The sequence below is a fragment of the Meleagris gallopavo genome, chromosome 4, assembly GCF_000146605.3.
Source record: "Meleagris gallopavo isolate NT-WF06-2002-E0010 breed Aviagen turkey brand Nicholas breeding stock chromosome 4, Turkey_5.1, whole genome shotgun sequence".
In the NCBI taxonomy this organism is placed as follows: domain Eukaryota; kingdom Metazoa; phylum Chordata; class Aves; order Galliformes; family Phasianidae; genus Meleagris; species Meleagris gallopavo.
Genome location: NC_015014.2, coordinates 44,561,434 through 44,575,595, shown reverse-complemented (window position 1 = coordinate 44,575,595; position 14,162 = coordinate 44,561,434). Strand labels below are relative to the sequence as shown.

General features: G+C 39.8%; 1 protein-coding gene across 1 annotated transcript; it reads left to right on the top strand.

Moving 5' to 3' along the window:
* Positions 1–233: 233 nt before the first annotated feature.
* Positions 234–13,855, top strand: PDGFRL (platelet derived growth factor receptor like). Its single transcript, XM_010710145.3, has 6 exons — positions 234–334; positions 1,537–1,831; positions 8,384–8,535; positions 9,815–10,108; positions 10,428–10,567; positions 12,877–13,855. The coding sequence occupies exons 1-6, from the start codon at positions 310–312 to the stop codon at positions 13,063–13,065; spliced, it is 1,095 nt and encodes a 364-aa protein (XP_010708447.1). The 5' UTR covers positions 234–309; the 3' UTR covers positions 13,066–13,855.
* Positions 13,856–14,162: the final 307 nt, after the last annotated feature.

The following is a 14,162-nucleotide window of genomic DNA, read 5'->3' as shown; positions in this document are numbered from 1 at the left end:
TGCCTAAAATAAGAGTTTTAGGCTAATTCACAAAAGATTGTGCCTCCTGCTGTCAGTTACAGCATAAAAAAATCTTCACGATTGATTTACTTAATTATTTTAGAGGCTGGGATTTTAAAGACTGCTCTTTCCACCTTTTTTTAAATGTTGTTGTTTTTTGTTTTGTATTCCCCTTCTTTTTCTTCTCTGTTCTTCTTAAGGCTTATGTGCACGTGGCACATGGTGAGAACAGATAGCAGCTGTGTGTGAGCCTCTGAGATCAGTCACTGCACTGCTGGGAAATAAGTTCACCTTTTAAGCAACTGCAGCATGCATCTTAGCTCCTGCTGGACAGGTACACTTGGGATCACTTGGCGAGCTCATGCTTTTCCAGAACAGTTAATGTCATATATGGGCTTATAAACAGCATAGAGACCTGAAGATAAAAAAGGTGAAACGAGAGTTGTGTGTGCTTAGGAAATGTTTTTCACACAAATATTTATGTATATGTAACTGGTCCTCTGAGAAGTGATCCTCATTCTCCTTTGCCCAGCATCCAGCTGAGACCCTGAGAGATGCAATTCTGTTGTTACATATTTGAGTTGTTTTTTCTTACTCTCCTCTCAGAAACATTTTGCAGAAGTGCTTTTTGGAAGGGACTTGCATGTGACAAAAGGAATCTTTATTCACTACTTAATCATTGGTTAGCTTTGCTGCAACACTTCAGCTGAGCTAAGGGGTTCTAGAACAAAGATGATTTTCATTCACTGTAAATGTTCAGTCTGGAGACAGCTGAAATCCCTGTTAAAAATTATATTTTAAATTATAACTTTGTGTGAATCAGATTAAGATAGCACACTTTTCCTTTGCGTTGTTTTAAAAGGCTGCTGTTGCCTCTGGCAGGTAATGGAATCTCTTCTGCTTCTGTTTCCATCTGCTCAGTAAAGGTAAATGGCCATTATAGAGATGTGATGTATTAGATGCTACTTTCAGGTGACTTAAATACTATTTGTAATTTCACAGTACTTAACCTAAAAGAAAAACAAACCTGCATTGTTACTAGCATTGTGAAAATCACCATTAGGTTCCTTACTTCCCAGTGTTTTTTTCCCACATCTCTCTTACAGCAGCATGACATATTAAAAGATTATATAGGACTGATGGGTGTGTTGCATACATATGAAGATAGGACACTTGTGTAATGCTGCACAATAAATGGCAGTGATATGAGGTAGCGTAGACAAAAGTAAATGGAGAGAAAAGTACTGTATTCCTTTCCCTTCCCATCTGTGAAGTCCTCATGCCTTACATATTTGCCTGTTTATGTGACCTGTAAGTATAGATTTTCCACATGTTGTTGAAAGCTCTTTTTTTCTGTCCAGGGAAATGAGTCATGTCACTGATTTCAGAAACTTATGGAAATTAACTCTCATTTTTCTGAATCCTTTATAGGAAGAACAGAGTATTGATTATTTTCTTTAATAATAAAGAAAAATATTTGCAAAAAGGCTTTTTTTCCTAATTGGTAACACTGCTGCCTTTCCCTTATTTTACCAGTTATTGGACAGTCTGCAAAAAGCAAGCATCAAAAAGAACCAGGGGAAAACAAAATCAAGCCTATCAACAAAAAAGTAAAACCCAAGGGCTTAAAAATGAAGGAAAGGGAACCAGTCGACTCTTCCTCCAAGTCCCAGTCCATACTGATGCAGGTGATGGATAAAGGCCGTTTCCAGAAACTGACTGCCACTTTAAGCCTGTCTGCTGGACAAAGCGTAGAACTGCGATGTAAGGGGAGTAATGTGACTTGGAGCTATCCTTCATACTTGGACACCTTTAAAGACTCCAGACTCAGGTAAGCTATTTTTCCATATTCTGGGGGAGAAAAAGTGTTTACAATCAAAGCGTTTCATGTAGTGGTTACTTGTCTATAACAAAGGATAAGCAACTTTCAGTCTTCTTCCCCCTGTGGTGTACTGTGAAAGAGTCTTGTTGCATGTGAAGTGGATTTCCTTTAGACGAATCTAAAATGATCCAGAGGGACACTGTGTGTTCCAGCCACTAATAGAGAGCTACATAAGAGTGAGGCTGAAGGAAAATCCTGAAAATGTGTGAGGGTGGATGTCAGGTACTGACTGCCAGTTCTGATGCTCTACAGAGACCTGCTGCTGTTGAGATGTTGCTAATGTAGATATCAGCTGAGACAAAAAGGTTAATTTCCTGAAGAGGTTAATACCCATGTCTCTCAGCTTGCAAAACAAAAAATATACCAAGCATCACTCTAAGGACCAAGTGGGGTTAATCCTTCCCTCTTCTATCAAAGTTATGCATGAGTGCTGGGGGAGTTGCAGGAGTCGTAGTGCAGAAGTATGACAGAGCTTAATGCTGAGATAGATCGTCACCTTTGGTTTAGGAAGGCTTTTTCTTTTGTCTAGTGTCATCTTAATGGATACTGCATACACAGCTGTAAGAGTAGGAGGAGGATCTCAGGACTTTCTCCCTCTCTCTGCCTCACCAGCTGAGTGGCCCTTTGATCTAAAATCTCCAAAACCATACGTTTGTTGGCCTTCCCAGTTCTCGAGCATAGTACATGCATAGCTAAGTCTAGGTTCAATGTAACAGTCTCTTTCTGTATTTGAAAGAGGAAGGACTTATAAAGGAGTTCAGGGATGTCTGCCACTAGCACTTATTTTGGCAAGAGCTTGTTTTCCCTGCTTGTTTTGTGGAGATTTATGTTTGAGTATCATTGAAGGACAGGTGGTTGAGAGACATAGGAGTACTGTGGTTGATGCCCTAAGAAAGAGCTGTAAAGAGACTTTCTTACGTTGTTAGGTAAGAGCAGTATTAGTGTGAGGGAAGTCCTATTGTCCTTTTGTTCCTAAATTAAGTAAAAGTTTGTGGGCTCTTTGTAAATAGCCAAGGTTATCTGAATCTTTGTGACACGTTCCCCTTTACAATCATGAAGATACCTTCAAGTCACAGTCAGTTAATTACTTTCCACTTCTCTTTTCAAAGAATTTTAAAGGTTAAAAATTGACAGGTATACACCGTGGTCTGTCACGTATCCCTTTGAAATTCATGAGCTGACTTGCTTGTTTCCTGACACCTAAGGAGTTCCAGAGTAAATTGGCTGAATAAACCTCTATAGTGCGAGGCTTCTATAAATTATAACAACAAGCCTGTTTCTGCTAAGGGTTTATCATGGCAGCATCTCTCAAAAGATCTTCTGGCTGATTTGAACAATTGTGTTTTCGTTTGCAATCAATATTTTACTCAAAATATATTGTATATATATTTAATATATTAATAGGACAAGGGGGAATGGCTTTAAACTAAAAGGAAGTGGATTTGAGGAAGGAATATTTTACTGAGTGTTGAGGCAGTGCACAGCTGCCCAGAGAGCTGTGAGTGCCCCATCCCTGGAGGCATTCAAGGTCGCGTTGGATGGGGCCATGGGCAGCCTGAGCTGGTGGGGGGCAGCCTTGCTTAAGGCAGGGGGTTGGAACTGGATGGTCTGTAAGGCCTCCAACCTAAGCCGTAGTATGAAACTATTCCAGTAGGTGGCACACGTCAGCTGCAGTACGGGCCTGGCCTTTTAGCAGGCCAAAGAGGAGTGTGCAAAATCCTACTGAAAGGGAGTGCCATGCATGTGATGATAGTTTCCATTTTGAAGTCTATCTCATGCTTAGAAGGCGTGCATATAGGCTACTCGCCTGCACTGGGCTACATATATGGCCCTGTAGACTTCCAGGTCTCAGTATTAACATCTGCATTAAAGAAGACAAGAAGTATTCACAGTTCTTAGAGAGGAATCTGAATTTTGCTTCATTACTTGTTTTGACTGCCTGTTCTTCTCTTGCACTATTCTAGCCATAGAAATGGGGTAAAAAAAATTAAGGAAGGATACATGTTTTTTAGTTTTATAATTTGTTATTTTGCAGTTTGAAGTAGCTTGAAATTCTTTACCTCTCTGTTCTCATTCAAATTCACAGTAGTATTTTGTAACAGTAAAACAAAAGTTAATAATTTCACAGTAATAAATGCTACGTAACTTCTTGACTGGATGCATGTAACTTGCTTAAGTATTTTATTTTAGAAATATGCTAGGCTTCTATTTAAAGATCTATACTGAAATATTTTTAAATAAGTTACTGAAACCATAAGACAAAGTTAAATCAAACCAACTATTTTAGTTGTGAGCAGAAGACCCTATAAGTAACTAGAAAAACTCAAGACATGGATAAGTAGCATGCTTTGGACTTGCTGAATGGGGATAATTTATGGAGACATTGACAACCAAATCTTGTGCAATTACATTTTCATTATGGTTTTTATGATATCTTTTTTATCTCAGGGTGTTTGCTGCTGTGCTAACAGATGTATGCAAAATAGTCTGCTTTATAGAATTGTATTCCTTGGCTTTCGAAAGCTTTCATTGAACATAACTGAAAACATCATAAAGTCCCTATTTAATTAGCACAGCTGGCAATGTTTCTAAGTGAGCTGGCAGTAGGAAGCATTGTTAACAAAGTTACCATCTTCAAGATGAACTTAAATCTTTCTTTCTGTGAGACAGAAGAAACCTGAAGGGTCCGCAGTGGTGATGGTGTGTTGACCAGACAGCTGCTGTGCTGAAGGTGCTGAGATCTGCTGCTTTGGGATAAGGAGGGCATTTTAATTTGTAGCTACTTAAATTTAGCATCCAGGTAATGCATTTCCTATGGATGGTAACAAGAAGAGGTAAAAGCCACCTGTTTTCCTCCATGCCATGCTGATTGTCTCTTTATCTCACCAGTATAGAAGGTAAAAGACAGCAGCTTGGAGGGCAGTGGGTTTTCTAAGAAGAAAGAGGTTATCTTTACAAAAGATATTCTTGTAATACCCATGGCTATGGTTTCTTTGAGTTTCTTTTTGCAGGTATACTTTACAATTTTGTACATAAAATGGTTTCGTTTGGCACTGTTGAAGAGGTGAGTTTTTAATAGGTCTCTAGTTGCTGACATGTCCCCAAATTACCATGTGGGGCTTCCTCGGGAAAGAGGCTGAGTGGAAGTAGGAGGAGGACTCTTTGGCTGTTCCTTATCTGAATAGGAATCCTCTTTCCTATCCTGCCTGGAGGATGCACACGGAGACTTAGGAGACAGTAGCAAGCAGTGCAGCTCTAGGGAGAGAGCTAAATTGTGTAGATCTGCCTGTTAAGTTGGGGGCACCCACCAGCTTGCTTCAGAACTGGCTTATTATCTGCAGTGCCCACCCTGTGCAGCAGGAGTACATCCTTGTGTCTGAAAGGTTTGTGTGCCAGCTGAGCAATGCAGCCAAAATGGAATGGCTGCAGTGCTGTACAGTGGTATGTAACAGATCAGTGACTGCAGGCCCAAACAGAAACTGCACCTACGGAGTGTGAGAAGGATCAAAACCAGAAAGGAGTAAAGAAAAAGAAGGGCAGGCATGTTTTCACTTATGTTTGAGAGCAAAAAGCTTCTCTACTAGACAGAGATGGTCTGGCGTCAGTCTGTGCCATATTTAGAGCGTGGGCCTTTCCCATCTCAAAACATGGCTGTATTTATTTCTGAATTTCATCTGGTAGATAGATCTTTGTGGAGGGAACTGCTGCAGTGGAAGAAGCTGTGGCAGAGGTGGGTATGTATTGTGTGAATATTGGTACCCAGGCTCCAGGTATTGAGAAAATAGAATGTTGTACAGGGCAGAACTGGGCTGCTGTGAATTAAGACAGGCTCACTGACTAAGTGGTTTGTTATCTGTGTCTAACCAAGTGTCACTCAAGTACATGTGCTCTGAAGTCTGTAAGCTGTCAGGTTTTTCTTCTTGCCTTAAGCAGTAAGGATGTTCTGTCCCTCTCCTTGTGTTTTAGATAGTTCCATTGTGGCAGTACCAGTGTAGCTGCTTGAGTTTGCTACATGTTCTGAAGTGGAGCTATGCACACTATGTGTTGTTTTCCTTTAGCTTTTTCTAGCTTCTAAACTTGGCACAGCTTTTCTGGCAAAGGTCTTTTGAACTTAAAATAACTGAAGCTTAAGAAGGTGAGTGTATGGAAAAGGATTTTGAAGGTTTGTGTTGTTTTGGTTTTCTTTTTCTTTGAATGGTCTCAAAAAGATTCTGTATTGAGCGTTTTTACTTTGTGATATGTAAAGCATAGCAAAGCTTTTGAGAAAAATTTCTCATCATTTAAAATACTAATGAAATGAAAGCTATCCTAGAAGTACAGATCAGTTGATGAATTTGCCATTTACAGCTTGCTTCGTGTAGTCTGTTTTGTCTGCTTAGCACGGCTATGTCACATGCCTCAACATTTCCACTCTTTCAGTTGCCAGGTTATGTTAGTGCATGTTTGTGGAAGTACCTCACTGGGCTGTTTCCATTGATTGCTGGATAGCTTGTTCCCAGTTAAGTAGAACACACTGTACAATAATCAATTAACTCTGACCTTGTTTTTCTCTTTTTTGTCTGTTGGGATTTCAAGCCATAGTTCAGTGGCTGCATTAATGGCTGCAGGCTAAATGTTCTGGCCTAATGGGTTCTCTATAATGTTGCTGTTAGTGGTTGCAAAATATATTGTGCCAGTGTAGCCATGTAGCTTATGAACTGTGAGCTGTGGATGTAAATAATCATAATCTAGGACACTTCAGATTTCTCTTTTCTTCTTCTTGAGTCTTATACACAAGAGGATCTCTTGTACAATTAGGAATTGGTCAATGTTTATTGAAGAACTGAAAACATTTGTAATGTAAGGTGCATGTATTAAGAATGAAAATGTTACTTTTCCCATTTTCAAACTGGAATCAGATGAGGTCATTTAGGACAAGTGCAGCGGCAAGTAGGAAGCATGTTTTGCCTGTTTTTTTAGGCAGCTCTCAAAACTGCTATGTGATGGTTGAGAGTAAAAAGCCTGAAGGCTTTGGTGGGAAAAGGTCATTCTCACCCTGTTTGGGCTGCTTACTTGGTGTGTTTTAATTTCTAAGCTCCCAGCCTTGGCTGAAGGTTGAATGTTGGGTTATGTGAGCCTTGGTTAATGCATACCAGCTGTGAGTACAGTCTCTTAGCAGAGTGCCCGGGGAACTGGAAATGTCAGGAGCCTTGTGTAGCTGAAAGCAGCAGCAGCCTCTTCGGTGACATGAATGTGAGCAGTTAGCAAGAGGCCGCCCACAACCGAGATAGTGGGCTAAGAGGTCTGCAGTAATGCTTCAGTAACACAGTAACAAGGTGGTTTGGAGGAGAAAAATGCCTTTAAAGCTTGCTAATCCCCCAAATAAAGGATTCAGTAAGTCCTGCCTCTGCCTTAAAAAAAAACAAACAAACAAACAAACAAACTGCTGCATTAACAGAAAGAAATAGGAGGTAGGTAAGTAGAGAGAGAGCACACACCTTAGCAAGAGTACAGGAACTTCATGCAAGCTGTGTCCAGAACCAGCCTGAAACGCTGAAAAGGAGTTTGCTATTAAATGCCTCAATCTGGAAAAGTCTCTCCTGACTTGATTACAATAGAAATGACCCTAGAATTCAGTGTCTTGCGAAGGAGAGCAAGAAACCTTTGTGTTCTGAAATGCATCGCTGCTGCCACACGTCTGTCCTGACAGGGTCCACCGACCACTCGCACTGTGGGACCCATCCTTTTGCAAAGCTATTATCTGTACAAACAAATCAATTTACAATTTCAATCCAATGAGAGACGTTTGTGGAGAAGGAGGAAAAAGTGGCTGAGTTGTTTTTTTTTTTTTTATGTAGCTGCCTCATGATACTGCCAGCATACTTCCAGCAGTACCCAGGGGTACTGATGTAACCAGGGGATGAAGAAGAAACACAGTGACAGGGTTGAAATGAGATGGAGTGGAGCAAAATGAGTTGAGATTGAAGGTGTTTGTGATGGAAAGCTGGACCACTGTGTTAAAGACAGGGAAGCGTTCATGCTGAAAAACGGCATAAATCGTTGAACAAGCTGTCATTAAAGTGGCTGCCGCTCACCAGTGGTGAAGTATACAACTGAAGCAATGCTGCAGCTGAAGTAAATAGTATCAGGAAAGGAATGCGATTCACACGGCTTAACTTAGAGTGTGAAAATATGGGATATATTTAGACAACTGAAACAACATAAACACATTGTCTAGGGCAATCACAGCCCATTTTCAAAATAGGGATTCTGGAATGAATTCAGGAGTTAACTACATGCGATGAAAGCTTACCATTGCTCATGCATAGAGTTGAAATAAAAAAACTGTTCATGTGTGGGTCTTTGCTGGGACGAAGGGGGATGTTGCAACACAACTCTGTAGGAGAAAAATGTGTCTGTTGCAAAATAGGAATGAAAAAGAAAATTAAAAGTATAAATGATCTGACAAAAACGTGCAAGGAAACACACGTGTGCTTGTCTCTGCCTTTTGTTTTTCTTCAGTATAAAGCAGTTGGACAGGTATGGTCAGCTGATCCTTACAAACTCCACTGCAGCAGACACAGGTGAATATAGCTGCTGGCTTCAGCCATGCAATGGTAACAAATGCAGGAAGGATGAGACAAAAACAGGTTCAACGTACATCTTCTTCACAGGTAATTAATTATTTTGGGGATTATTAATATATAATATTGTGAAAATATATTTGCTAGTAAGTAATAAGTCTGTATGAAATCTTTTGTTGTCAAGATGTTTTTCCCACAATTTTAGGGTTTTTTTTAAATAGCAAATGTTATGGAAGGAAGTGCTGGTGAAGTTTGCAGACAGTTGCTTGCTTTGTGTGATTTGTTAGTCCACTTTCCCTATGGATTATGCTAAATGCATACCTGAGATAATGCATAATACAGTGAAATCAAATACCTCTGAAAATACTGACATGTGCTGAGAACCTCCTGCAGAATGAATCCAAAGAATGTTTAACTTATGAAAATGTGTTTTGATAAGCAAAATAACAAAGCAAGTCTTCTACAAAGAGTTATGACGTTAGGTGACTCCATGTACTCTCTCCTAACCCCAGTATATTTCCAGTTACCTGCAGCTAATTTAAAATCTTGGCCTTGATCTTGGTGAAGACACAATTTCTCCCCAGCATCTGTGTAGCACATTGAGAGGCAAAACACCCTGCAGAGGTGCACTGCCCTGCGGAGCCTGAAATCAGCTGTATCCTCAACACAATGAGGGTTGGGTCATCATAGAGTAGATAACTGTGTGCGGTTTACTGCTGCTTGGTGCAAAAGAGTGAAAATCAAATGGTTAATTTGTTCTTCTAATGGAAATACTTCTCAGTGTTAGAGAAACCTTTGCTGCGTTATTCGAGCTAACGCATTTTTAGCTAGTGAATATTCCAGTCCCAAACGTTAAGATAGGATTGTTTGCAATAGGTTTTGGAGCTAAATAAGACTATGAGGCTGTACTGAATCCACTTATCGGAAATGCTTCATGTTCCAAGGATACATTCCTTCAAAAAGGCTGAAATAAATTTCTGTCATGTTACTATGGTAAGTGCTTAAGCTAGAAAGAGGAAATTCAACTTTATAAGGAGCATATCAAATATGGAAATACTCTGTCTGTCTATAAGTACTGAATATTTCAATTATTTGCCAAAGAAGTAAATTTTATTTAAAATCATATGTATTAAAAGGCTATGGCTGCTCCAGATATCTCCTTCTAATAGTGCTTATCTTACCTCATTATTTTTGTGTATGTAATGCTTTAAAAGTGGACAAGTAAACAAAAGTAAATCCAATGAATAGATGGTTTTTTCTTGTGTATTTGAAGCAAAAAGCTTTGCGTTCATTTTTAACGTTGCCCATTTTCTCTTCTTGCTGCTAAGCCAAGATCTAAACGTTATCCTATTTCATCTCTTTTGCATAGATAAAGAAGAACTTTTTGTACCTACTCCCAGTTATTTTGAGATTGTCTACCTGAACCCAGATAAACCTGCTGTCATCCCATGCCGTGTCACTACTCCTTCAGCAAAAGTTACTCTACACAGGGAATTTCCAGCAGAAGAAATTGAAACAGATGAAACTAATATTATTTATGATGCGAAGAAGGGCTTTGTCTACCAGCACCCTACTTCTGATCATAGAGGTATTGTCTACTGCAAAGCAGAGTCGCAGGGAGCGCCTCAGATTTCCATCAAGTATCACCTACTCTATGTGGAAGGTAAGGTGATGTTTCCTATATGCTTACATTGATTCCTGTTTCTTCTGCTGGCACCAGAAAACAGGTTTTTAAAACTCGATTTGTAAGATGAGTGAAGTAGTCACTGAATTTTGAAATCTTCATTAAAACTGTATGTGATAAAATCTGATTGGTATGAGCTCAAGCAGTTTCCCAGTGTAGGGTGGAAAGCTGCAGATATACATCACTTACCTGTTTCATTAGGTAATTTACATAGTCACATTACCTGACTATGTTTTATCCATAATTTCGTATCAGAAAGTGACTGATTTCCTGTTTCCTAATGCTGTTCTTCTGTCAGTCCCCAAGGGCCCACCCTCAGCCACAATTGTGGCATCACCCAGTAGAGCCAAAGTCAGTGATGGTATCCACGTAGCCTGCACTGTCCTTGGGGAGCCAGATGTAGATGTGAACTTCAGCTGGCAGTACCCAGGGCAAGAGGTAAGAGACGTCTGCTGTGGCTGAAATGCTTTTTGTTCTTCATAAGGGCAGTACTTTGGAATGTGGGAAGAGTTTGGCAGAAGAGTCCCTGTGTCTGGAGTCCATATGAAGTTGGGAAGGAAAGAGGCAGCATTTAAATAACCAGAGAAACTCGCAGCTGTTGGAGTAAAAAGAAAAATGCTGGGGAAAACTGAAGTGTCTCCAGGTCCAGGGAAATGACGAGCAAGTTTTGTGTGCTTTTTTGTTTATTATTATTCAATTTTTAGCTAAACACCCACTGCCATCCTCTGTATTCAGCATCTAGCATTATGTTGAGTGAAATGTAGCAACAGATTGCAGTGTCAGTAGCCTTCAGGGGGAGCTTTTATTTCTGAGAGTCTTCTTAACAGTTTACTCTCAGACAGGGAGGAGAAGAAATTCTCCTGTTGCTCACGTGAGCTTTGTTGGCTGATTTTATTTTTTTTTAATTTTTTTTTTTATTATCAACTTCCCTTGACTTCTGTATATTATACCGTAGTAACTGGCTATGAACCCCATTTTACATCCTTGGTAACTGAGAGTAATTAGAGAACAAACAATTGAAGGAATTTGAGGCTCAGCCTGGCCTCTTAAAACTCTGTACCTTGTCAGTATGTACCCCTTGCTGCTTCTGAATCTCTGTCAGTTGAATGGCTGTCCAGGTATGGTTGCTGGCTGGTTCTGGCCCAGTGGTTCTACAGAACATTATGCACGCTACAGTGCTGCCTTTCCAGCCCTGGTTCAGTACAGACAGCTAAACATGTGAAATACCTCTGGTTTGCTCTAGATACCATGCTCACAGTGCAGGGCACGTGTGCTGTCAGTAGAGGTCTGCACCTTTCCCCTGTTCCCATGTACAGGAGTTGAGAGACAGACTTTGGCCATGCAGCCTGGAGCAGGTCTGTGTGCTGATCCACTGCTAGGAACAGCTTCAGCTGTGCCTGAGTATAACAGGGAAAAGTCTTGATTGGGTTTCTGCCCCAACAAAATGAATGGCAGAGTAGCAGCACTTTATACTTGTTGCAGACTTTTCATAGTAAGGCAGTACTCACATAATGCAAAAGAAATACTCTGAGAAAGGTTCTCAGTTCCATCCCTTTGTTTTTAAGAGAGTTCCTGCAGCAACTAACTGGTCAGTTACTGCATCTCATCTCACCCCCATTCCTCTCTTCTTACTTTTCCTTTCAGATATTTTTTCTCTTGCCCCTCCCTGATGATCACATTTGCCTGCTGGGAACGCATACCGATCCACTCCTTTGTATGCTTCCCTGAAACTATCTTCAAAGTAGAAGGCAATTACTATGAGAAAAGCTGGGCCAACAGCCCAGCCAAGCAAACAGAGTCTGCCTTGCATGGCGTTTACCTTCACTTTTAATATGGTCAGGAAAGATCCCCTTGCTGTATTCAAGAACTAGCTTAGGCTTGAATTTCAGTGTGCAGCAGTACTTGGCTGTAGGCAATACTTGGTTTTCAGACTGCAAACAGGAGGCTACTGCTTTGCTAAATAGTGTTTTTAAATTTTGTTTGGTTTTTCTTGTTTTTGAAGGTAGTCATTGCTACCTGTAAGCATCTGTCACTGGCTAGGCAAAGCCTGCCTGCACTGTGAGCCATCCCTAAGCTTCACCAAGACCAGCAGCTTTTCCTGTGCTGGTCATTTTGTGAGTCAAGATTGTAGCTTTGACTCCAGATAAGTGTTTAACTTACTGTTTGCTGTTATTAGTTTCAGCCTTGTAGATCCATATTGATAAATGGCTAATCTGCCTATTTCATTAAGCACAAGGAGGTGGTTTCCAAGCAGAAGGCTTTTTCTCACCAGTTTTATCCACAGAATTTGTGTAGGACAAACCAGTGTGGATAAATCTGCTGCTGTTTGTGATGGAGGCTGGAAGAAAAGGCTGTAGTGGCTCTTAAGGCCAGCTGCTCTTCTCCATTCCTTTGCAAATGCAAAGGTAAGATAAACAGTCCAAAAGGGCATTCACATGTGGAAGAAATATCCTGTTGTGAACAGAAGAAAATGTATTTTTAAGGTGTATTTCTAAGTATCCTCACACATTTTTGGCTTTGAAGTTGTATACAATTCTTTTGGAAAATATAACATGAGAATTAATGTAGAAGCAGCTGTGGATTGTTGCTGTTTATGTTATTTCATACAGCATTTCTGAAACTAGAGGAAGAGGAATTAGTTATACAATGTGATTCAAAGCTACGTGGACTATCTGACTTCTTGTCTGGGAGTTTGATAGAATAGCATCACTAAATATGCTTGCCTTATTTCTTTCCTCTTTAAACAGCTGGAGAGGCCTGTGATCACACAGAATTTCTGGAGACTGATAAACAGAGGGACTGGACACACCACAAGAATCTCAAAGAGTGTTCTCATTATTGAGGATTTTGAAGCTAGAGATGCTGGAAACTATATTTGCATAGCTCAGAACCTACAAGGAGCAACAACAGTGGCAACTAGAGTTGAACTAAACTAATGGAAAGGCTTCTGGACTCGTAATGAAGTGTATGTTGCTTTGCGTTTTAACCATTTTGGGCTTTTTTTGTTAATGTTTATATGAAAGTTTTCTCTATTATATTCTTTTCCTATGTCAGTACCTTCCACTTTCACTAGAATGCCAGGCCAAAACTTGGTGCCTTACACCTGGCTGTAATCAGTTGTGAGTTAGCAACGCGATAGATATACTACTAAGTTTAATACTATAAAGCATAATCCACTTGAAGCCTGAACATGCTTATGGCTCATTGTACTTGGAAATAGATGCTCTTGCATTTTCCTTTGCATGTGGCCTTTTTCCTCCAACTCTTTTACAGGATTAACCTGCTGGATGGTTTTGCCTTTTTCCTCTGTGAAAACTCAGAGGATTTGTAACATCTTCAGAAACCCATCAGTGCAGGTGCATCTCTTCTGGTGCTGTGCAATATAAAATGTAGAATACTGTACATGTGTAAAACAAAAAAAGCAAAAATCCACAAAAAAAAATTCTGATAGAACTAGCCCATAGCAGTATTTTTTAAAAACAATTAAATTTCTTAACATTATAGAACTCAGTGTGCGTGTCCATTTCCTATACATATATATATATATATATATATGCAAAATTCTCAGTCTTGGGAGAAGATGAGTAATAAATGTTTTATGTTACCAGAGAGTGTCTCCAGAGACTTGCAAATGAGTGACTGTGGTAAATGTTGCATCCTTAGAGTTCAGTATGTTGTTCATTTGCACTGTATTCTTCAACAGATGTAGCAATATAGCATTATTACTTGCTAAAGTAAAAACTTGCATTTATTTAATGGCATAATTTACAGACTAAAATAACATAATGATTATAAAATAATGTTCAATTATACAGCAGATCTTTTCTCAAGTTGATAACTTCAACTTGACTGTGTTACTTTACTGAGGAAGAAAGATGTTTGATTCAGACAAAACGGTATCTGGATAGATAAGCAATTGCTTCTCACCACAGACTGCTGCTACAAGGAAAGAGCCCTTCCAAGAGCAAGGTAAGATTCCACAGTCCTAACATTGTTGGGCGTTTCAGCAGTAGTTTTTTTTTACCCCCCTAAG